Raw genomic sequence first — 23,513 nt, forward strand, 5'->3', positions numbered from 1 at the left:
AGCCAGGCTCAGCAGGGAGAGCAGGGCAGTTCCCAGGCTGGATGACCCGGGGTGGGTGGCTGCCCTGAACCCTGGGGTGGCACTGCACCCCTGTGGCACCATGAGCTCTGCAGCATGGCGGAGTGGGTGCCCAAACTGAGCGCTGCATCAGGGCAGTCGCAGAGGGATCAACCGAAACCCCTGCGCCCCAAACTCCCTCTCCAGCTCACTCTGCACTGGGGCAGCCCCAACCAGCTTGATGGGGGTCTCATCCTGCTACTTCGTGTTGCAGCCAGGCTCTGCCTTGGGCACCCCTTTGACTTGCCTTCAGCTCACCCTGCAGCTGAAATGCTCTTCCTGGCACCAAACCCAGCTGAGCCCAACCCAAACCAACCCCAGAGCCCACTCGGGTGCTGTTAACACCCACCTCGAGCCCCTGCCTGGTGCACCTGGGGGCACTGTGTGCTGTCCCAAGTGCTTGGACCGGCTGCATGGGCTGGGGGCACCCCGTGGCCCAGGGGGTGCGTGGGGGTGTCTGAGAGCCCGGCAAACAGTTTTTCTGGCATATTCTGTGGTCCCAAAATGCTGCTGTGAAGGGTGGCCGCTGGGTGTCCCCGCAGCCCTGTGCGATGCAGTGCCCAGTGGGTGCATGGGCTGGGTGCTGGAGCTGGGGGCACAGGCAGGGTCCTGCTCCCAGGTTTAGCACCTTCACCCCCCAGGCCGGGCCCCAGCTGCCCCTGGGATGATCCTGCAGCGGTCCCAGCCCAGCTCCCCTCCTCTGGGGGCTTCTCCAGCAGACTGGAGGGCTCGCAGGGACCTGTGGGGCAGGATGGGGGGGCTGCTGGGGTTCACCCCACTTGCAATGAAGCGAGGTGGCTGCCAGGAGTGCCACAGTCTGCAGCGGGCTCTGGCCCACCCTGTGCCCCCAAAATGTGTTACCCACCCCCAGGAGGGCACCAGTAACAAAGCAGAGCCCCCCATGGGGGGCCCACAGCCCTGCTTGCTCCCCCACCCCTCAACCCAGCCCAGCTCCCTGAGTCATGCTGGGGTGCCAGGGGCTGCCCACGGGGCAGGAGGCCTGGGCCCGGACCGCTGGTGTGGACACCAACACCATTAGTAGTTTGAGGTTCTTTATTTATTTTCCCGCTGTGAATTGCTGCCGCTCTGGTGCTGCCCATCCACTCCCTGTTCCGGGGCTCAGCCCCAGCTCCCACCCCAGCATCAGCGACTGCTGCCTGCAGCCAGCCCCTGCCACTGCCCCTGCTCCCACGCTGCTGGGGACGGGCCAGCCAGGAGGGACACAGCCACCGACATGCTGCTGGGGCCCTGGGGGCAGCTCCACACGGAGCACAAAGTCTCTGTTGCTTTTTGGTGCAACGGAGGGGAACAGAGCCACCATGCTCTGGCTGGGGCACAGACCAAGCAGCAGCACTGTTACAGCCAAACTCTGCTTCCAGGACATTTTTTTGTTCTCCCACAGGGGACAAATGGCAGGTGATGCACAGCCCCAGGCAGCAGGATGTGGCCTGAACCCTGCCTGCTCTTCTGGAACCCTGAGCTACACAGAAAACCAAGTGTGGTGCAGTTACACAGCCCAAAAAGCACAGAAAAGGGAGAGAGGTGTCCGGGCTCAAGGGATAATGGGCATCACAACTCTCCCCAGGCTGCTGCTTGCACATCCTTTGTGGCATGGGGACAGCGGAGGGGGATGTGGGGAGCTCAGCACCATCCCAGCAGCTGAGCCAGGCTGCAGCCAGGACCAGCACAGCTGATGCTACATAGAGTTGGCCGGTGGTGCAAACTGAGTGCACATGGAGGGAATGAGGAAGGGCACTGCGATGCTGGGACACTGCTTTTCACCGTCCCGGGCCGCAGCAGCACCAGAAACGTGGCTGCAAGAAGCAGGGAGCTGCCGGGTTGCTCAAGTGGTGTCCTCAACCCACAAAGCCACACGATGGCTCCTGCCTGCTGGCAGCGAGCATAGCTGCCCTGTCCCCCACGGAGATGGCTCCTGTACCCAGGGGGGACTGCATCTGTCCAGTGCACAAGGGGACTCTCTGAGCGGGTAGAGCTTCACCAGCATGGGCCATGGAGGAGAGCACAGCTCAGCCTTTAGTTCTAGCAGCCGCTCCTGAAATCCTCTTGGCCCGATGAGCACCTAAGAGTTCACAGACTCTCCAGGCAGAGAAAGTCCCATTTCTCCGCGTTCAGTGTATGGAGGGGCGGTCGGCTCCCGTGAGGCGACCCGCCGAGGTAAGGACGAGAGGTTTGCTGTGGAAAGCACGTCCCTGCAGTTACAGTGGGGTGACGGACAACAGGGCCTCAGAGGCAGTCGAGGGACTGTTAAATTACACGCAGACACACTCACACACACACAGACACACACAAGCTCTTCTGTAAACCAGACTCCAGAAGATCCCACAGATCCTCGGCTGATCCCACAGCCAGCGCTGGATGCGGCATCCTTACATGTTCCCACGGTATGTGATGTTGGTGAAGGTAGATGTAGCCTCTTTGTATAAAGGGTTGTGGCCCTGGAAAAAGAAGAAGAAGGAAAAAGCATCATCACTTTGTGCTTGGCATCAGCATTTGCTCTACTTTACAGATGGGGAAACCGAGGCACCATTTCAGCATTGAGTGGTGGATCCATGTCCCTGCTCAAGGCTTCAGCTGCGCAGTTTAACAGCTCCCCTTGAAGTTTCATGGGGGAGAGCAGGGAAAAGCTGCTGTGGAGGAGAGGAAAGGCAGCAGGAGCTCAGGAGCAGAGAAGGCTCCTGAGAGAGCCACCCCATCCCTTCCCTCTGGGGAGGTGGAGGAGAGGTGTGGGACAGGCACCGGTGCCATCCCAGCCCCCTGCCTCGTGCTCCAGAAGCCTCAGCCCTTCCAGTGTCCCATGGCAGGAGGGACCTTCCGCCTTGCTCACGGGATGGAAACACTGGTGCGGGCAGTGAGTAAGAGGGTCACGCTGGTGACAAGTGCTTGGGATATGCTGGAGGTGGGAAAATCATCTGGGACATCTGCTATCGCCTGTGCACAGCCCCTGGACCGCAGTGGGTGCAGGGAAGGGGTCTCCAGGCTGGCAGTGCCACCCCGAGTCCTGCCTGTCACACTGTGCCATGCTTCAGAGAGGGTTGGGTCCCCAAGGACCATGCCCTGGGACCACAGACAGCACCTGGGCTCTCGTGCTGGGAGCACTGGGATCTGGATCCAGCCAACCCAGGGGCCAAGGGATTCAGGGACTCCTGCCTGTGCCAGGCAGGACTCCACATGCAGCCCGCTGGCCCTCACCGTGTCCCATTTGGCCCTGGCCTTCTCCTCCTCAAAGCGGGCAAACTCCCGGCGGTCGTGGATGGTGATGAGGAGCTTCCAGATGAGCAGGGCGGCGAGGCCGATGAGCAGGATGGCGCCCGTCACTGAGAGCAGGACCACCAGGATGTCCGGCCCTTTTGGGCAGTCTGGCAGAGAGAAGAGGGCAGACTTAGGGGGCTCAGCACCCCTGGGACCCTTAAAAGCAGCTCTAGGACTGCCTGACCATGGGTACATTGGAGCTCCTCTGGTCTCAGGAGGGCTTCATCCTCCCCTGTTAGGGAGAAGGAGCCTCCACCCTTGAGCACAGCAGGCTCTATAAAGGAGGATCCCATCGATGGGATGCATGTGCCAAGATCCTCAAGCTCCTGTCTATAGGGCGGGGGTCTGCAACCAAGCCTGGAGCAATCCAGGTCAGGGGCATCACAGGTGCCATCCATGGTGGGGGATGACACCAGAGATCAAGTCCTCTGGCTGTGCGTCAACACCGTGCTGGCAAACTGGGGTGGTGACATGTGGTGTGAACCCCAGCACCCATCCTGCTCCCCCCACACGCTGCCCAGGGCTGTGCAGCTACCCCAGCCCTTGTCTGCGTCTCCGCTCTGGGTGCAGGGGCCGGGCCGGGTGGGCTGCAGCCCTGCTGATGGTGGGCAGCTGTAATTAGACCTGGCAGCTGCCTTAACGGCCCTGCTTTCAAAGGACCTGCGGCCACACAGCCCCCAGCTCAGCTGGGAATCAGACCTTGAGGTTGCTGGAGACCCCGGGGCTGCTCTGCATGGCAGGGGGCTGCCGTATCCCAGCCCTGGGGCACAGCCACAGCATTGCTTCTGCCTGGCTAACGGGAGCCAGCTCTTATCTGCTTCTCAAGAAAAATCACACCCATGGAGTCAGAAACAGGATCAGGGCAGTGGGAAGGTTGAGTGCCCATCCTTGGCCTCAATGAGGGGGTGAAATAACCGAGCAACACGGTGGGGAAATGTGAGACAGAGGCAGGAAATCACAGCACCGGTGGCATGGAGCAGGGAACAAAGCAGCTCTTAACCCCTCTCAGCCCCCGACTGCAGTGCCCTGCGAGCCTGGCTGGGGTGGGATTTGCAAAGGGGACTTGAAATCCACCCACTTAGCACAGAAACCCATCACGGCATGCTCTGCATCCCCCCAGCCTGACCGCGGCAGCCGGGTCCTACCTGGCTCCTCGATAACGTAAAGGATGGACTTGCCACTGGAGTCCTCGTAGTACTGGAACCGCACCACGCAGTCATCCTTGTCCTTGTAGGTGCAGTTCACTGCGTCCTTGCCCCTGTCACCTGCCAGAGCGAGAGGCTCAGAGCCCCGCGCACCAGGGGATGCACACGCGGAGGGAAAGCGGAGGGTGTATGCAGCCCCCCAGATTTTCACGCTTCAGGGCAGGGGTTTGGGTCTCCTCTCTTACCCAGTTCCTGTACTGTCTCAATCTCGTCACGGCACATGCGGCTGCAGGACTGTTGCTGCATCAGCACTCCCCGCTCAAACTTCTTGCACTCCACGCACTCCCTGAGGAAGAGGAGGGAGGTACTGTGAGCTCCTCCATGCTCTCCCCGGGGAAACCATCACACTTTTCAGTCTCAGGCTGCGGAAATCGCCGGAATCCCAACCCAACCAGGCTGCAGCCAGTGACAGCTCCTGCCAGCACTGCTGCCAGCTCCCTGAGGGTGTATGGCTCATCCCACTTCTCTGCCCTCTCTCACTTTTTGATGGTGCAGGCGTCCGGGCACGTGGGACACTTCTCGCAGGTGTCGCCGTAGGAGCCGGGCTGGGTGCAGTCGCACTTGCCGCAGACGCAGGAGCCGTGGCCGCTGCACACCAGCCCGTTGCTGGACATGCACGTGTCGGTGCGGGTGGTGCAGTTGCAGTAATCGCCGGTCCAGTCTGAGTCGCACAGACAGTCCCCACAGCTGCACTGCCCGTGGCCTGGGAACAACCCAGAGGCCATCAGGACCCTCAGGTGTCCCCGTAGATATCGTTAACAATCACCCATATGGGATGCCCATGTACCCAGAGCGGCAGCTCCACCTCCGTGGGCACAGCGAGGCAGGCCAGCCGCCCAGGACAATCCCTTTCCACCATCCTTGGGGTGGGACACACGGCAGCTCACATCAAACCTCAACCTTGGCCGTGTCCCCAGCACTCCTCTTATTCCACCCAATAAAGAAAACACTGCCAAATTTCAGGCTGAGCTGCCCTAGCTCTCGCAGGTTGGCAGCAGCAGCTGGAGATGCTCGGATCAGATCCATCTTTGAGCTAGTCAAGATTTGGCTTTGGCTTTTTATTTCAGATTGAGTCAGGACATCTGGTCAAACCCCCCAAATCCCACTTGTTTCCCAGCCCTGGACCAGGCAGGGGAAGCTGGCTGCTGGGAAAAGCCTGACAAGCTCTGCATGCTCACTGAGGCTAGTTTAATCCGACAGACAGACAGACATGCTGAAATCCTGCCAAAGCCTGGAGCTATTTGGATTGCGGTTGGATTTCAGCTCAAAGACAAGATACGGTGAGCGGTGGAAACATCGTGGAGCTGGCATGTGCTGACCCGTCCCAAGCCCTGAGTGCACTGGGGCACATCAGTAATGCTGCTCCGGGAGGGGGATCGGCCGGGCACCGTCCCTGTCATGGCCTTGGGGGCACCGGCATGAGAAAAAAATGTGTAACCCTGTTAATGAGGAACTAGGACTGAGTCACAGAAAAATAGTGCCACGCTGGGTGACAAGGCACGGAAACAGACGGGGAGGCTGGAAAGAGGTGGCTCAATGGGACGGGATCAATGCCAACAGGGTCAGACAGATCGGGTTAATTAACAGCTCGCCCAGTCTGGGGACAGCGCGTCATCATTGCCCTTCACCTGCCGAATCCGGCAGCCGTTGTGCAAACGGCAGTGGGAGCAGACACAGGCGCATGGCTCCCCGAGGGCACCGACTGTTCAGGGTGGGGGAAAACCCCAGCATTTCCACCTCTGTTATCAGCAGGCTGTTAAGATAAAGGATTAATCCCAGCAGCACAGAGGCAGCCATGAAGTTGGGCTGGGGGGCAGGTGGGGTCCGAAAAACTCAATTTGCGGACAGTAGAGAGCACGAACCAAGTGTCATCTGGCCAGCAGGTTTCATCTCACCCAGTCTGGGCTCCAGCAGAGTGGGATCAGCTTTGGCCACTGACATTTTTCTGGGGATTTTTGAGCTTGCAGCAGGAAAGCAGTGGCTTTTTTGGCATTGTGTTAGCAGCCGCCTCTCCTGGGCTCACGGAGGGAGGCTGGGGGTAGGAAAGGGGGTGGCTACCCCTCTCTCATTCCCCCCTTGAATCACTTTTGTGGTGCTCTGCTCCTGGAGGGGATGTGCCACAGCTTCATGCCCCAGTCCCGGGTGCTGCCACCCCTCTCACATCCCCTGAAAGACCAGGAAATGGGGCAGAGCACTGGGGTTCGCTCAGACCTCCAGTGCTTACTGGAGACATGGGTGGGATAAACCCTAGATGGGGGTTCCTGATGGGGAAGAGGCCTTGGCACATCAGGACATGTGAAACCACTCTTAGGACTTGGGATGGGTGTTTTGCAGAGAGGGGCTCCTTTCCCAGTCCCTGGCGTGGGAGGAGTACCCAAGGACCTGGTCCTCTCTCCCCAGTACTGAGAGCAGCAGCCGCTGGGGCAGGAGCGGGGGAGTCTGGTAGCACATGGAAGAGATGAATATTCAGGAGGGCTGATGCTGTAAAACCAGTGAGGGGGGAGGATTTGCTTCTCCACCTCTTTTGCCAACAGGGAGTCTTCAAGAACTGGGTGGAGAATAAAAATTGCCTCTCCCACCCCTTTCCCTCCACCCTGGAGTTTCCTCCTGCAGAACACTACTTCTGATGTGTCAGGGGCTGTGATTCGAGCACGGTTTGGCCAGTCCCTGCCCTGCATACCCCAGACCTGCTTCCCTGGGTGCCCACCCGGCCACCCCAGTGGGACTCCTGACTCTAAGCAGGGACTGAACTTTGCTTTTAACCCTCACAGCCCATCACCCTGCCATGGCTCTTGGGCACAGAAGGTGATACAAGGTGCCAAAAAGGGAGCAATTCCCCCCATCATTGCTTCAGACCTATGGCTAGTCCAGGGACAGCCACAGCTGAGCAAGCCAGAGGTGGGGACAATGCGTGGGACAAGCCTCGAAATAGCTGGTGTCTCCCTCATCCATGAGTTTGGGCAGTGTAAACGCCCTGAGCTGCCTCCACTCCAAGCACAGCACTCACCTGAGCACATCTGGCCCTTGAAGCGGACGCAGGAGAAGTCGTCGCACTCACAGTACTTGCCCGTCACCTTCCCGAAGTCGCTGCTGTGGCACACACACTGCCCGCAGATGCACTCGCCGCGCTGGCTGCAGAGGGGTTGGCCTGGCCGGGGGCTGCAGTTGTCCTGCTGCGAGGGGTTGTACTCCTCCTCCGAGCACTCGCAGTGCGAGCCCAGGCGCCCAGGGTTGCAGCGGCACACGCCGCACTCCAGCGTGCCGTTGCCTTGGCTGCAGGACGAGCTGTTGGCCTCGGCTTGGCTCTCGCAGGAGCAGTCGCAGTCAAAGTTCACCACCACCGTCAGGCTGTCCTTGAAGCCCACGGGTTTGATGGTGAAGGATTTCTGCCGCTCCCGTGGGCAACCCCGTACCTTGGCCTCGATGCTGAAGTTCACCTGCGGGGCAGAGGGATACGTCTGGGTGTCAGTACCCCTGGCACAGTATCGGGGTACCTGCTCCAGGCTGGGCTCAGCTCCTCATCCATGCCCAAGCTTAAGAAGCCCAGAAATGGGACCCACCACGTCTCTGGGCTTTTCAAAGCTGTCCCAGCATGGTTTGGGTCAAGGCACCTGCCTGCCACAGTAACTAGCCTAAATCAGTCCAGAAGCCCATGCACTATGGCCAGCAGCCCAGGCTGAGCTAGAGGACTACAGAGTCTGCATCCAGCAGGCTTAAAAAAGCATTTTCCTCCTTGCACCCACCCAGCTGGACCCCTCTGTCCACTGCAAAGAGCTTACAGTGTGCCCTGCAAGGGTCTGCGTCACCCAGGAGGTGGTGGGGCAACCAGATGGTGCCGCTGGAGAGCGTCAGACGAGCTGGCAGCGCTGCTACATAGAGGGGGAGAAAAACCAAGCCCATGAACAGGATACTCACCGTGTCCCCGATCTTGAGCCCCATGCAAGACTTGAGCCCGGGGATGACCTCGTTGTTGAGGCAGGTGGCATTGAAGGCCAGGGACAGCTCTTCGGGGAGGTCACGCACCTCCAGCTCCACCTTGGAGCGGATTTTCTGTGGGAGGAGAGAGGAGCGATGAAGAAGACAGCACAGGCTGGGCAGGGCTCAGTCCCGGGGAGGGGTCCCCCCGAGCACTGCAGCAATGCTCCGGCATGCACGGGAAAGGAGCCAAGTGTCCCGAGTCTTTCTCAGGACTCTGCTACGTCATTCCCCGGACTCTGCTACATCATTCCCCATGGGGAAATGCCTTCGAGGATGGGAAGGGGCTGGCAGTGAACACAGTGATCTCCCTTCCCCAGGGTCCCCGCATGTGTGGGTGGAGGCAGATGCTCACAGCTGGCCCAGGGAGGATGCTCGGAGCTGGGGAAGCTGCCAAATCTGTGTGGGCTGCTTGCAGTGAGAAGCAGTGGCTATTTTGGGAGGGAGAGGGCTGTTGTGGAGCCATCACACTGCACACTCACCCCATAGGAGTCCACTATGAGCTGCAGGACGTTGCTGGAGTCTCTGGACAAGGTGCCCACAGTTGTGCCTGGGATCAGCTCACTGTAGTTCTGGAGAAATATCGTAAGCATGGTCTGCTCGTGACGGGTGAACGTGCCATGTCTGAGCACATGGGAGCTTCCCGAGGAGCTTTGATAGGACAGAAGGCCACTGGGCTATGTCTGGACACCCATGGCCAGCTGCAAAGGGTGCTTCTTGGGACCCACCAGCCCCCCCACAAAGGTGGCTTTGCACAGCAGCTGTTACCTGGTAGAGGCCAACAACCGTATCCGTTACAGCAAAGATCAAGTTGATGTTCTTCTGCGAGAGTTTCTCAGTCATCAGGCCCAGAGAGGGATAGTCCTGGGGAAGGGGAAAGGCTATACTCTGGGAACATGTACCCCCAACCACCCTGGTCACCATCATGCTCTCCAACCAGGGCTGGACCACCTTTCCCATCCCATGGGGACCCTCAACAGGAGCTCCAGGCTCCCCAGCCCCACGTGTGGGTCAGGGTTTACCAGTGTGGTGGAGGCCGAGTAGAAATTATCATTGTCAATGTGGCACTGGGCGTCGTTGGGCTGCACGATGCCAGCCAGCCTGCCATCCAGCGCGATGTGGGTCTTGGCATCCGTGGTGAAGACGAGCAGGTGGGAAGCGTCATTCCTCCAGCCGATTTTCTCCTGCAGCGACAGGCAGTTCCCAGTCATGTGGCAGCATGTGCTGAGGGCAGCCCTATGTGCCAGCACCCTGCTGCTGCCTTCGCTGCCACCCCGGGTCATGGCTGGGCCATAGGGACCAACCTGTCACTGCAGAGGGAACCGAGGGCAATCGCTCTCCCAGGGAGGTGCTGGGGGTGTGGGGGGTGTGGGCTGTGGAGCCTGGCAGGTGGGTATGGGCTGCTTGTAAAGGCAAAGATAGGTTTTAATTTGCTAGAGTATTAGTCAAGGTGGCTAATGACTGACTGAGGGATACAAACCCTCCCATCTCCAGCAAAATCAAGGTGCAGGCACAGGAGATGTCGTCTCTTCTAGGCTGGTGACTGCAGGGCTGACACGGGATCATCACCAGTTCCCAAGCACCTGCTCTGCTCCTCTCTCCTCCCAGGACTACGTAAGGGTCCTGCTCTTCCCTTGCTTTGGCTACTGGCCTAGAAATGTCCTTGTGGAATGTTCACCCTCTCCAGATCTGAGCCCTGCTGCAGCTCCACAGGGCTAATGGTCCTGTCCTGGTGGGGTTGGGTGGTGTCTGCCAACCCACCAGGCCCAGCCTGACGACCCTCCCCAGCCCCAGCCTGTCTTTCTTGCCCCTTACGTCGCACACGGTGGCCTGGATGATGGCATCGAAGCCGCCCTCGGGTGCGTCGCGGTTCCGTGAGACACTCTGCTTCCGCACCTCCTCGTTGAAGCGGGTCACCTCGTCCGTGAGCGACAGGACGTGTTTGTAGCCAAACATGGGCAGGCAGGTTTCCCCGATCCTGCAGGAGGACAGCAGTCAGGGTATGAGGCTCGCAGGGCTCTTCCAGCTCCCATCCCCGCCCTGCAGCCATCCCACATCCCGTGGTCCTGGCTGGGATGTGCCCAAGAGCCCAAGGACACAGCCAGAGGCTGGTGAAGGACCTTTTAAAAATTAATAACATGTTCTAGTGATGCTGGGCTCTGGTCAGCTCCCAGCCTCTGTTCTGCTGGGATTTGTAGGAGTCGCTTTCTTTGAGCCTCAACATCTCTCCTGGAAAATGGTAGAAAACTGTTTGTTTCCTTAAGAGCTTTTCAGTGACAACAATACTTTTAGTTTAGACCTGTTCCTTCTCCCTGTGCCAGCAGAACATGCAGTGCAGCAAGGTTTAAACCCTGGCCAAAATCAGGCACCCAACTCCCTGCTGAAATCCATTGCTACAGATTTCCAGCCACGTTCCAGTGGTGTCCTGTTAACTTCTGGCCCTCACAGGACTCCCTCAGCCTGGGACTTACTCATAGCAAGGGTTCGTGATGGCTTGCGGAGGAGAGATATACATGTAGGGGGAAATGGGCTTGTCCACAAAGGCCCCAAAGCCGATGCGTAGGTTGCTGGTGAGCTTGCGCATCTCACTGGCCAGCTTGGTGCCCAGGTTCTGGATGTTCCTCAGATCATCCTTCATGGAGTTGGACAGGTCCATCAGGTAGTAGATGTCTACGGGGTAGTCCTCCACTTGACGCACTTGGACGCGAAAGATCTGGGAGTCATCTGTAACGTGACAGGGCAGCAGAGTGAGAGAGATTCTCTCCCGGGAGGAGCAAAGGGGGCTTATCACAGGACTAGGGAGAAAGTCAACCTACGGGATCAGCAGGAACCCAAGGAGATGGTTTAAAGTTGCTGGGAGGAGAACATCCCGGTTAAACACAAAGGGGCAAAGCCCTTAGGGCAGGGTGCTTGCACAGGAGATATGCTGTGCACCCCTTGGAGATGGCAAAGGTGGCTTATGGCTCCTGTTCTCCAAACCTCGCATTACCAGGATGTGAGCAGATCCTCCTGCTCAGAGCTGACCCCCAAGCTGCCCTGCACGAACAGTGTGACCAACATGTGCTGGATGGAGTGAGTGAAACACCCAGCGTGTGGGCAGCAGGTCTTATGTGGATTACCAGGGGGCTGCATGGCTGCTTCAGGCTTCTCTGAGCTCCCAAGGACTCTGAGCATCTCCCGGGGCCTCCCCCATCCCTGTTCCTTCCCTCTCCCCTTGGCTCCTCCCAGCTCCTTCTGGGAAATTGTTGGTGAAATATTTTCCATTGAAACAAAAACCTCCTTAGACAGAACCTTCTGGGGAACAGGCCAGTTTCGATGACTTTTGCACTTTGGAAAAAAAAAAAAAATGCTGAAAACACTTAGGGTTGACCTTTTCTTTCTGCTTTTTAAAAGAAACAAAGGCTCTTTCTTGCTGTTCTTTGAAACAGCTTCTTTGAAATGTAAGCTGGAGCACAGCTGCAGCCTTCTCAGAACACCTCAAATGTTGAGGAAAAATGCTTTAATTGAACTTAAATTGTTATTGTTGTCATATTTCCTTCTAAATCTGCACATCAGATTCTGACTTTCAGGATGGAGAAAGTATCTTCAAAATCTATGAGAGCCCAAAGAGCTCCGTCCCCCTGCAGCTGCATCACTGGAGCACCACCACGTCATCAGGGATCCTAACTTTGTGCTCAGAGAGCATCTGTTTCTCCCTGTTGAGCTAAAACGAGGACTGTGAACTTGTGTGACATAGTCTGTGACCTGTCCTGCTTGCATCCTTCAGCATTTGGTCTTGATTCATGAGTCAAGGAAGATGACTCATGCCAAGCCTTCTTGGCTGGGCAGAGATGATATCAAGCTGGGGTTTTCTTCTACTGCTTCTAAGGAACAGGGACTTACGACACTGCACGCTGCCTCCGTTCCACTCCAGAGCAGCACACGTACCTGCCTCCTGCCAAATACCTAAAACAGACCTAAATAGAGCAAGGGCTGCTTAGCAGCTACGTGTCCCCATTGTGCAGGAACACTTCAGACTGCTGTCATTCAGACAAGTCAGGACTGCTCTTGGCCAGGTCTGGGGATGTGCACAGCGTGTCATGTGCTATCAGCCATTGGCATCTGGCCCCAGGGCTTTAACGAGCGGAAGAAACCAAAATTTGTTCCTGCCCAGACTGGGAAAGTCATCGTGAGTGGATGGCCGGGGCTGGGCTACGCGCAGGGCAGAGCACAGCCATGGTGATGGCACCATTCACTCCACGTTCCCCAAACCGGTCTTGTGACCTTGGGCGAGTGACACCCGTTAGTTTTGTCTCCTGCCTGGCATCGCCTGAAACTCCTCGATGCTGGCAAATGACCATAACAGTTAATTGGCTCCAGCCTGCCTGGCTGAAACGAGCCTGGGCAATTACAGGGACCTGTTGGCAGTCCAACCCTACCAGCTGCTCTACGGCTCGTTAGACATGAGCTGACTTTCACCCAAGCACTCAGAGCCCGAGTTTCCTGTCCAGGACCAGCTCCCTCAGCCTGAGGTCTCGCAGCCCTAGTGATTTGGATGCTGAGCAAGCTGCTTTGCTCCAGGGGCCTCAGTTCTCCCTTGTCTTACCAAAATGGGGGGGAGGAAAATGTGGATATGTATATCTATATTTTTTAGCAAAGCCCCTTATAACGAACCCTTGTGAGAAAGCTAACTGTCAGCACTACGGCACTGAAGCAGCAGTGGCTAAGGTCTAAATGGCTTTATGAAATAAGCCCGTGTGTTGTTGAAGTCGCATCCCATTCTGCCCCTTGTGGTACCATGGGATTGAGCCAAGAGACTGAACAGCAGAAATCAGCTTGTAGCCAGCCTGGCTGCCCGTTGGGGATGTTCCTGGCGGGTTCAGTGCTGCCCCCAGCCTGGCCTTGCCCCGATGGGCACAAGACAGCCTCGGCCAGTGGGACAGGGCAACGGCTCACCCATCGCTCGAGCCCTTCGGGGTATTCCCACATTTCCCCTTCCCGGAGCAGTTTGGGGGCTCTTACCCGGCCGTAGGTTCAGCTGTATTTTCTGGGGGCTCATCTGGGTGGTGGTAGAGCTCTCCGAGCCCTTGTTGCTGAGGGGTCGGTCCTCCAGGATGGTTATGGTGCTGGTAGGGAACTCGATGTAGTCCTGCCAGCAGCCGTTTTGCAGGAGATTGGTGCGCAGGTCACAGCGGGGGAACGATTGCACCAAGCCCTGAGGGAGACGGACACGGTCAGGAGCCAGTTCCCCCAGGAACCCCCGGGGTTATGCTGGGAGGAGGGGAAAAGGCCCCTTTTCCATGGAGAGCTGCGGCTCTATCACACCTAATGCAAGACTGGGATAAGAGGCTTTTTGGGGTACACGGTCTCTGCTCGAAGGAGGCGGCAAACAGAGGGGGTTCAGGATCAGCAAATCCTGCTAGGGCTCAGAGCGGGTTTTGGCCTGCTGTGCTCTGCAGGGGAGCTCAGCAACCCCTGCCAAGAAGGAGCGATGGATAACCTATCCCTGCCAAACCCCCTCCTGACTCCTAGCAGCCGGAGCCTCGGGTTTGGTTTTTGGCAAAGCTAAAAGGAAAGCCTGTCTATGTGGGGTGGCTAGAATAGGGTGAGGTGGGATGTGAACACGGCAGGCTAGGGGCGAGGGGCAGAGTTTGGGCCTTCTTTTATTATTTTCTAAACTTCGGCAAAAGACGAGCCACCTTTTCCCCCCATTTTCTTCACACGTGCCCTTAGAAATCCCAATGTGAGCAAGGAACAGCCCTGCTGCGGGTGCGCCCATCGTATGAAGTGGCACTCGGTTCCTGTCGGAGAATGGTTCAGGCTTATCTCCAGCTCTCCAGCTTCCTGCCAGATGGAGCCGACCGGGGGACAGGAGAACCAAAAAAGGAATGAAAGAGCGAAAAGGCAGCAGGGCTGCGGGAGAAGCCGTCAAGTTCCCGTCAGGGGCAGGAAGCACAAAGTGTGGAGTCACGGTGGGGTTCCAGCCCCGTCCCTCCTTTCCTAGAAAGCTCCCGGCTCCTCGCCCTTATCACAGCGCATTCAGAAGGGCTCCCGTCGCTTCGGTTTCTCATGAAGACAAAAATGGGAAGAATTTCTTTCCCAGCCCAACACAGACAGGAGCTGCTGCCGCATGTTCCCAGCCACCCTCCCCTCCAAAGGGTTTCTCCATCTCCCTTCCACAGCCCAAATCTTTCTACATTCAAAGTCCTACAGCAGATGACCAGCACAGCCTTTCCCTCCAGCAAAGCGGGGTGGCACAAGTCCTGGTGGGGCTGGTTCAGCTCCCTGCCTGCTCCTGGGAAGCCGGACCCCAACGCTGCAGCCTCCCAGCACTGGAGAGGTTCCCCGTCCAGGATATCGGCTCCCCCAGGTTCAGGCTGGCTGAACTCAGGAATGAATTTGTGTGTTTTACGCAAACAAGTAGAGAAATGCAAACGGTGTCAGGAGGCCCTGGCTGGCCTACGGCCCCCTGGAAACGGTGGCCAAGTGATAGCCAGAAAATACATCAGCAGGCGTGTTCCTCCCCTGCGGCCTCCTGCTCCCACCCTCACTGCCTGGACAGCGTGCTGTCGGTGAAGAAGACACGCCATCCCTCTAAATTAGCTCCCTTGCACCCACGCAGGCTCGCCCCACGGGGCTGCAGGACATGCCTGGTTTACTCCAGATACCATCAATCATCACATACATTCCTGTCCCAGGTGGGGAGATCACTGGAAAGATATGCAGCTGAAAAGCAGGTGGGGCAGACGTGTTTTTAACTGTGGTGCTGGGCTCTTGGGTGATACCTGGAGATCTCCCAGAACCTCAAAGGCCATGTAGCACCTTATGGGATTAACAGCATCACTCCTACTGCGAGATTCCCCCAGAGAAGCTATTTAACCCCAGGGCAGCATTGTTCCCCCTTCCCTGGAGCCCTGAATATCATGGTTGACTCAGGGTACACAAGAACCTCCCAAGCAACAAAACTGCTGCAAAAGGCCAAGGAAAAAGTTACTGTGCCATCAGTGGGGCATTTGGCTACAAGGCCCTCACAGCCCCCAGTCTATTTCCCCCTCCCCAGTCTCCACAGACTTGCAAACTCAGCAACTTAGACACAGCCAAGGGTAGGAGCAGCCCGCAGGCAGCCCAGGCTTGCTGGTGACAAACTCACAGCACAGGGACTTCATCCACTGACACACACCCTGCAAACCCCAATTCCCCGTCAGCACAGCCCAGCTGGCATCGGCTCCCCGTGACGGAGATGCTGCGCAGGAGTACGTGTTCCCACTTCCACTATCACAAGCCATCCCGCAGCCCTCCGCTGAGATGCTCCCCAGCACCACCTCCCCTTTGACCACCTCCATCCCGCTGCAGGGAAGGAGGTTTCAGCTCAGCATCTGCTCAAGCTCCAGCTCCCTCCAGGATGGGAAACCTGATGAGTTTATCCCCTGATCGCTGCCTCCAAACCCTGTAAATGAGGGCAGGGTCAGGCAGAGCCAGCTCCATCCCCGAGGCTGCGGGGTGGGGAGGCTGCGGGAAGTCACACGTCCCCAGGGCATCTCCATTTTCATCTTGCAGGCAACCACATACAGCATCAGCTTCTCTGCAGGAGAGCTCCTGGGAGGACCCAAAGCACAGATGCCTCTGCAGATTACGCTAAAACTTTCCAGCAGCTTCTCTGAATGAAACCCTGATCCAGCCTCACCAATACCTTTCCTCCAAGGGAACCAGAGCGGGTGACATTTTGGGTGGGTGAGACCCTGGAAGATCTGCCACAATAATCTCCAAAGTGATTTTAGAACCATGTCTCAGTGTTAAGGCTTGGCTGATTTTTTCCAAAAGGAAAAGAGAGTGGATGGACATGTCTGTTTGTTGGCAAGAGTGGTCAAGGTCTCTGAAATATAAATAAAACTCAATTTTCCTCTGCATCAGCACTCAGTGGGGTCAGTGATCCCATGAAACCGCAATGAAATCCTTCTCCTGCCCAAAGCCAGGATAGAGCAGGAGTAACCGATAACCCCTGGTTCCTTGGGAAGGCAGGATGGGTGGGAAAGGGCTGCAGTGGGAGCAGAAGGAGCACAAATAAGGGCACTGTCCCTTTAAAAAAAAGGGGGGGCAGTATCAGAGACCTCCCCCACCCCAAGGAAATTAAACAAACCCACAGAAAAAACCCTCATTTGCTAAATTAAGACAATGTGGTCCAGATGTTGGAGGCAGAGTTGCTGAGCAGAGCTTGCACAGCCTGGCTCTCCGGGGGCCGGCTGCTGGCAGTGGGACGGCTCCCTCGCTGCTTGTCACGTCTGTCCATGAGCACAGCCCTGAGCAGCACTGGAAATATTTCCTTTTTTGGAAACCTTTGCTGATGTGGAGAAAAAAACCCCAACCCCATCACAGCCCCTACTGCAGCGTCAAGACACCAGCCCGGCCCAGGAAGACGGCCGGGAAAGAGCGAGCCGAGCCCAGCGCAGCCGGCCATTCCGCCTCCAGAGAGGGGAGCCAGGCCCCTTATCACGCTGTAAAGTCCAGCCACTCCTTGTGGGAGATAAAAACGGGGCTAATCCACACGAGCATCTTTATTCACACCGCACACCGAGATCCCGGTGGTATCTGATGGGCGCAGCAAGCGGAGGCATCCCCTCCAGGTACAGGAGGCATCCCCTCCAGGTACAGGCTGACCCCAAAGCATCGGGCCATGCAGGAACGATCCAACAGCGTTTTCCAGCTTGGATCACCTTTTCCCAGGTCTTTTCCAGGCCTCGGTGGGTACCACGGGCACAGCCGCAGCCGGAGGAAGCAGGGTTTCACGGATGGAGAAGCAGAAAGCAAGGAAAGCCCTGCCAGAGGGAGAACTGCTCCGGCTGGGAAGCCCTGAGGGAGGTTTCATCACCTCTGCCCACCCCAACCTCCTCTGCCCCGGGGCTGCTCTCCCATCTGCTGGGAAACTCCCTCCTCTTCCCTCCCGGATGGGTGAATCCCCAGGGCAGCATTTTTGGAGGGGAGGGTGGCAGATCTTCCAGGCTCTCACCCACCCAAACAGGGTGATTTTAGAGCCACAGCCCAGCTCTCACATCACCTTTAGCTCAGTAACCAAAACCAGGCACTGTGTCTTCCTTCCCACCTCTTTCTAATGAAAAAAGGGCTTTTAAATGCAAACATCTAATCACTATTTTTTCTTCCTCCCACCAGGCTCCCTTCCCTTTCCAGCAATTAAATTCCTTCAGCCAGAGCTTTACAATGGGTTTTCAAGACTCAAACCAAAAGTAAACTAGGTTTTCACATGTACATTTTTTGAGAGACAAAGTGAATTCCCAGTGGAAACATCAGCATTTCCCAGGCAGCTCAATGTAGCTCCCGCCAACACACCCAGATAAGGGGCAGATTTTTGGAGCAAGGCAGCCCGGGCCCCGTGATGTGCATCTCGAGCTGTGGTCAGAGCCAGATGCCACCAAGGAATGTGTTTAGACACGGTGGGAACAGATGGAGACCAAGCTTGTGGCTGTAACACAGGGACCAGCACCCATCCCACAGCCCAAAGGCTCATCCCTTCCTGCTCGTCCCCTGCCCTGCTCGGGGATGTGCTTCAGCCCTGCTCAGCCTCCCCAAAGCTCTTACCTCCGCAGAGCACCAGGCGCAGAGGGGGCTCACGGCCAGGCACTGCTTGCAGGAGTTCACCCCGCGGGTGGTGCAGATGTTACCCCCTGAAACAGCAAAACAGAGAACCATTACAACCTGCAGAGCCCAAAATCCACATGTGTGCTGAAGTTTCAGTGCTCAGCCAGCAGCTTCATGAGCAGACCCAGCCTCCACCCCACCAGGGCTCTGCTCTAACCCCTTTCCCAGCCCCAAAATCCAGGTGCTGCCTCCTTGCCCCTTTTATAACCACCTCCCCAGTCTGGTACCAGCTGGGCTTCATCCTGCCCAGGACTAAGCATCATTTCCCACCTGCCGTCTCCTTAAAGGGTCCCCCCATCCCTGCAGTGTCACACGTGTTGGAGTGAAGCCCCCACCGGTGGTGGGAGCAGGGGGACACATCTCCCTTTGTGCCTCCGTGCAGACATTTTGGGGCAGCAGGGAGGGGGAAGGGGTGAATTCCCCGCGGCGCAGCGTGGCACCCGCAGCCCTGCCAGCAGCCGGGGAACTGCCGCCTCTTCCCACCACCCCTGACTCAGGGTGGTCGGTGCCTTTTTGTGCAGACGCTAAACTCGGCGGCTGGTCTTGGCTCGGGTTCAAACCCAGGGAAAGGAGGGGAGGGAAAGGGCACGAGTCCAGAAACGTGCTGGTGGTGGTTTGCGCTCATGCTTTGAGTAAAGGTTGGGCTCTGTCGGAAGAAGTGGCAGTGGGGACTTTGGGAGAGGCACGCTGGCACCAGTCGTGAAGGTCAGAGGCCAGCGGGTCTGTGGGGGGGATTAAAGGGCCCCAAAATGCCCACAGGGGCCCGGGGCAGGAGGAGCTCCTCTGGCAGAGGCAGGACCATGCCGCTCTGCGGTTCCTGCTGCCAACAGCAGATGCAGTGAGCGGCTGGGGGCACGGCCACGGTGGCGTCACCTTGGCTCTTCCTCCCTCCCAGGGCACAAGTGTCTCGGCAGAGTTTTAGGATTCCCCAGGCAGAGCAGACCACAGCCATGTGCCTGCTTGGTTGGGGGAACGCTGCAGCCGGGGGAGCCCGGGGGATGCCGGAATGGAGCAGCAGGCACTGGGGTCTCCCCTTTGCCCCATGCCCCCCTGTCCCTGCCCAGGGCTCTCCCCAGCAGCCGCAGGCAGAAAAAGCAGCATTTTCCACAGCCACAGGAAATGCAACACAAAGCAGAAAGAGGAAACGGTGCAAGGATGTCATCAGATCTTTGGGCAGAACCACGGTGACAGCACCGTGCACACACAGCCTGGGAGTGCAAGTGTGCATGCATGTGCGCATGCACGCGTGTGTGTGCACGGCGGCTGTGTGCGCAGCGTGTCGTGGATGTGTGTGTCTGTGTGAGGTGGTGTCACAGGCTCAGCTGGACACGCTGTGGCTGTCCTGAAGGCCAGCAGCTGCTTGGGGATGCACCCCGGGGCACCGGGGCTGGTGTGCCCCATCGGACCTCTGTCACCAGCACTCCCTGCGCATCCCATGCAGGGGTACTAAACTAAAGGCTAAAACCCAACTGCCTGGCTCAGCACCAGCTTTAGGGTTGCATCCACTCCCAGAGCTCTCGCCATACACCAAAATACCCATCTGCAGCAGGTGAGGATGGGAAAGACTTTAAATTTAGCATTGTCCAAAAGAGCAACAGGTTGATCTCCGGTGCTTTCTGCACCAAGGCCACTTAGCAATGTGTTAACGGCAGTATTGCCCCCTGGGGTGGAAGGGTCTGGATAGCTGGGGTTGGAGAAGGCAAAGCGCTCTCAGAAAACAGCAGCAGCACCAACAGCGCTGGCTCCCGCTTCTCACGCCTGCTCCTGCCGTGTCCGTGTGAAATCCCTCCTGCCTTGCCAAGCGTTGGCGGCTGCAGCCCAGCGCTGGGGCGCGTGCCTTGGATTTGCACTGTGCCGTGCAGCTGGGAGCCAGTTCCTGCGTGGCTGGCAGCGGCTCAGCCCTCCGGGGACGGCAGGGGAGGCATTACCCCGGCAGCCCTCGGGGACAGGGATGGCCCTGGCAGCTCGAGGTGCTCAGGGTTACTCTCAGAGCTGCCAACCCCTGAGCCACGTGCCCGAACATGGGAACAGCTTCTGAAACTGCAGGTCCCTGGGGAGCCCCAATGCTTTGATACCTGGACCAGCACCATGGCCCCTCGGTCAGGGATGGGGGAGAGGTGCCAGTAGCCGCCTGCCCTGTGCCAGGAGTTTTATTGCTTTCCTCTCTCACGTCCCTCTCTGTAGCAGCCGCGTCTAGCTGCTGACTCGTGGCCGCGTTGGCTGCAGCCCTGGCTGGGGCAGGGTTATAGCACCCAGTACCACCAGCAATGCTCCTGGCCGACTCCTATTTAATGCCCGTGTGGGGTTTGTTCCCTCGGGGGTGGGTTTTAGCTTGCTGTAGGATGATTTAGTCACTCAGCTCTGCCCCAGCACCCAGCTTGCTGGGGAAATGCAGAGCTGACAAGGGCACCCATGGGTGCTCCAGCCACACTCACAGCCAGGGGACGGGACCCAGGGCTCACACCAGCACCCAGGATGTGAGACGCACTGGTCCAAATCCTATCTCAAACAGGTTTCCCCGGTCCCTCAGCCACCCTCTGCCTCAGTTTCCCCTGTGCAGCGTTAACCCTGGTCTCAGTGAGACCCGGCTGCACTGAAACATGATGTGGAGGATTTCCAAGCTCGTGTCAGCTGGCTGAGCTCCTGGCTGCCTCCACTTCGCCACCTCATGCTGCAAAACCTGAGCTCTGGGGCTAATGAGCCCCAGGGCTGTCCCTTTGGGCTCGAGAGCTTATCTGCTCCCCAGCATTTGGTACACATTTCCTCCTGCCTGTGCGCAGCCTCTGGTTTCCTTTCCTCCCCTCCTGCCACCACCCCACAGCCCAGGGGTCCTTGATCTGGTGTCCCCCCTCCATGCTGAAGACGTAAACCAAATTTTCTGGTTGATTTTGCAACGAGGGCCACAAGCCCGGCTGTCCCGCCCGGGCAGAGCAGCGGGCCCATGGCTGGGGAGCAGCATGTGGGGTTAGATGTGGTTGCAGCACGGAGGGTCCCTGTGGGGGGGATGCTGCCATGCCCGAGGCTGCCCTGGGGTCTGCCATCACAGTGTGCCACCGTGCCATTGCCGGCAGTGGTGGCTTTGCCCGTTCGGTCCCCGCAGGTGGGTACCCGCCCCCTCGGGCTGCTCGAAGCCCCAGCCCGGGGGTGTCTGCCCCAGACTCACGCAGCTCCATGGTCTCCATCGCCCCATGATCGAGACATGTGCCCAGGGATGGAGAACCCTTCCCCAACCTCCAGCACCATACGGAGCCATTCTTGGCTGTGCTTAACCCGGGGCTGGATGGAGCAGGGCCCTGGGAAGGGGCCGAAAACCCCCGCACGCCAGAGGTGATTAACAGCGGGCAGTTACCACCATCCAAACATGCGGCTCGTCCTGCTGCGAGCAGGCAGCCTCACCCCCCTCACTGCGGGGAAATGTCTCTATTTTGGCATTTCCAGCACCGCTTGCGTGGCTGGACGCAGGGTGCGGTGCCAGGAGGGCTTTGTGGGAGGGAGGCAGGGAAGGGGACCCTGGGGTGATGTCGGAGCAGAAGCACAGGCGAAGGAGAGCGGAGGGTGCTGCAGCTTGAGCCCCTTTGGGTTGTGGCCCTGTGAGTGCCCAGCAGCGCTTCCCAGGCTCAGGACGCTGCCTGGCTGTGGGCAGGTTAACAAGAACCCAGCAGAGCTTAAACTAATAAATTCTGTGGGGTTTACTTACCTTTTTTTTTCTTCCCCATTTTTGGGGCTTGTTTTTCCAGCCATAAAACCTGAAGTACAAAAGCTGCATTTTTTTACTACGAAAGCGGCTGGTCTCTTTTAATGATCTGATCTTAAAGACTTAGGCTTTAAAAAAAAAAAATCCTAGCGCATGAAATAGAGGGAAATGGGAGATAAACTGGGCAGCATGGGAACCGCCCACCTGGGGCTGAGCAGCGCACAGCGAGGTGAAATGATGCACTTGAAATACCCCAGACGTCTGTGGCTGAGCATCACCCTTCCCTGGCTGGAGAAAATTACTCAGTTCCCACTCTGCACTCCAAATAACCTCCTCTACGTACTGCGTGAGCCAGCCACAGACTTTGTTTTTTCCCCCTCTGCCAATTTGAGCAAGAATGTGCACACAGAAAACTTGATATTTTAGAAAACTCGATAAAGCTACAAACCATACTTCCATCCTCTCGGGCCTTTCTGCTTGACTCAGGGATAAGGATTTGGGCTTTTCTGGCTGATCTCCTGCCCACGCCATCCTGGGGCTGTGTCTTTTCTCTGAACCTCTCCCTGTCTGCCAGCATTTTGCCAAAGAGGGGATGCCCCAAACTGAGCTCAGCCTATTACAGGCACTGACGCACAGGAGCAGAGAAATCACCTGCACAGCCCCAAACTGCAGCTCTCTAAACCCAAACTCTTCCAGGGATTATCCTATGTCCTGTACTGGTGCTCCGGCAGCAAGTCAGAGCCTCAGGCTGTTCCTAGGAATTCACCAAAATCTGGAATTCTTTAGATAGAACAATGTTGCCCCAAACCTCCTCGAGGGGGGCCTCAAAAACAATGGGACTGATTTATAAATGAGGAGCTGAAAACACTGCACCATTTTGCAGTTGCTTTGAGCCCCGGAAACACACCTGGGAGGGAGATAATGCTTTTCTAGGCTGCTTCTCCATGCTTCAGACATTGGAAATTTTTCTTTAAATACAAACTACATTTGCCCTGAAATCACCTGATGCCAGAAATCAGAGTTTTTAAAGAAAAGCGCCAAAATAGCATGAGAAAAAATAACACAAGACAGCAAGGCTGACATAAATGCACCCCATGCCCTTAAAATAACACGGATACAGTGACTACCTGCCCTGCAAACTCCCCCAGCGTATTTTCTGTTTATGAAGGACGGAGCCCAAGTCACACCCCAGTCCTTCCATTACAAACCAGAACCCAGAGCCAAACACAGCGTAGGTAGAGAATATAAACTTGCCGCACCCAGTGTGAGAATAACGCACCAAACCATGCCTTGACCCTATAACATCTTTGAGAAACCCTCCTGGCCCCGACCCAGACGAAGCCCAACCGGTTTGAGCGGTGCTGTGTATTTGGGAACCGCGCTGAGGTTTCAGGCTGCAAGTTCCCCCTCCGAGCAATTTTCCCGGGAAATGATAGACCTGGGGAATGCAGAAAGTCCTGGGATTTTGGGAAATAACAGGCAACATAATCACTAAATGACCTGGCTTTAAGCAAGCTACGGGCTATACACCTACCCCAGCTGCCAGCAGCGCAGAGCAGGAGGATCCCGACAGCCACGCAGGGTTTTCCCATCTTCTCTGAGCCCCGAGCGTGGGGGGCTGCTGGGACCAGCCCCGCCGTCAGCGATGGAGAGCAGCTCTGGGGCCGCCGGAGGTTTTGAGC

General features: G+C 57.4%; 1 protein-coding gene across 1 annotated transcript; it reads right to left on the reverse strand.

Annotated features, from left to right (window-relative positions):
- Window positions 1–1,144: 1,144 nt before the first annotated feature.
- On the reverse strand, window positions 1,145–23,513 carry ITGB3 (integrin subunit beta 3). Its single transcript, XM_059830586.1, has 15 exons — window positions 23,366–23,513; window positions 18,078–18,163; window positions 13,509–13,701; window positions 10,979–11,231; window positions 10,323–10,485; window positions 9,530–9,691; window positions 9,276–9,371; window positions 8,990–9,079; window positions 8,448–8,582; window positions 7,540–7,969; window positions 5,013–5,235; window positions 4,718–4,818; window positions 4,473–4,592; window positions 3,268–3,434; window positions 1,145–2,513 (listed from the first exon to the last, which is right to left on the reverse strand). The coding sequence occupies exons 1-15, from the start codon at window positions 23,421–23,423 to the stop codon at window positions 2,445–2,447; spliced, it is 2,346 nt and encodes a 781-aa protein (XP_059686569.1). The 5' UTR covers window positions 23,424–23,513; the 3' UTR covers window positions 1,145–2,444.

This window comes from Gavia stellata, chromosome 28, assembly GCF_030936135.1.
Source record: "Gavia stellata isolate bGavSte3 chromosome 28, bGavSte3.hap2, whole genome shotgun sequence".
NCBI lineage: Eukaryota > Metazoa > Chordata > Aves > Gaviiformes > Gaviidae > Gavia > Gavia stellata.

Coding starts and splice junctions, on each gene's coding strand:
- ITGB3 (XM_059830586.1), bottom strand. CDS start 23,423: ATGGGAAAACCCTGCGTGGCTGTCGGGATCCTCCTGCTCTGCGCTGCT. Junction 13,702..18,077: donor GCGCCTGGTGCTCTGCGGAG/GTAAGAGCTTTG, acceptor CGTCTCCCTCAG/GGCTTGGTGCAATCGTTCCC. Junction 5,236..7,539: donor CAAGGGCCAGATGTGCTCAG/GTGAGTGCTGTG, acceptor GGTTGTTCCCAG/GCCACGGGCAGTGCAGCTGT.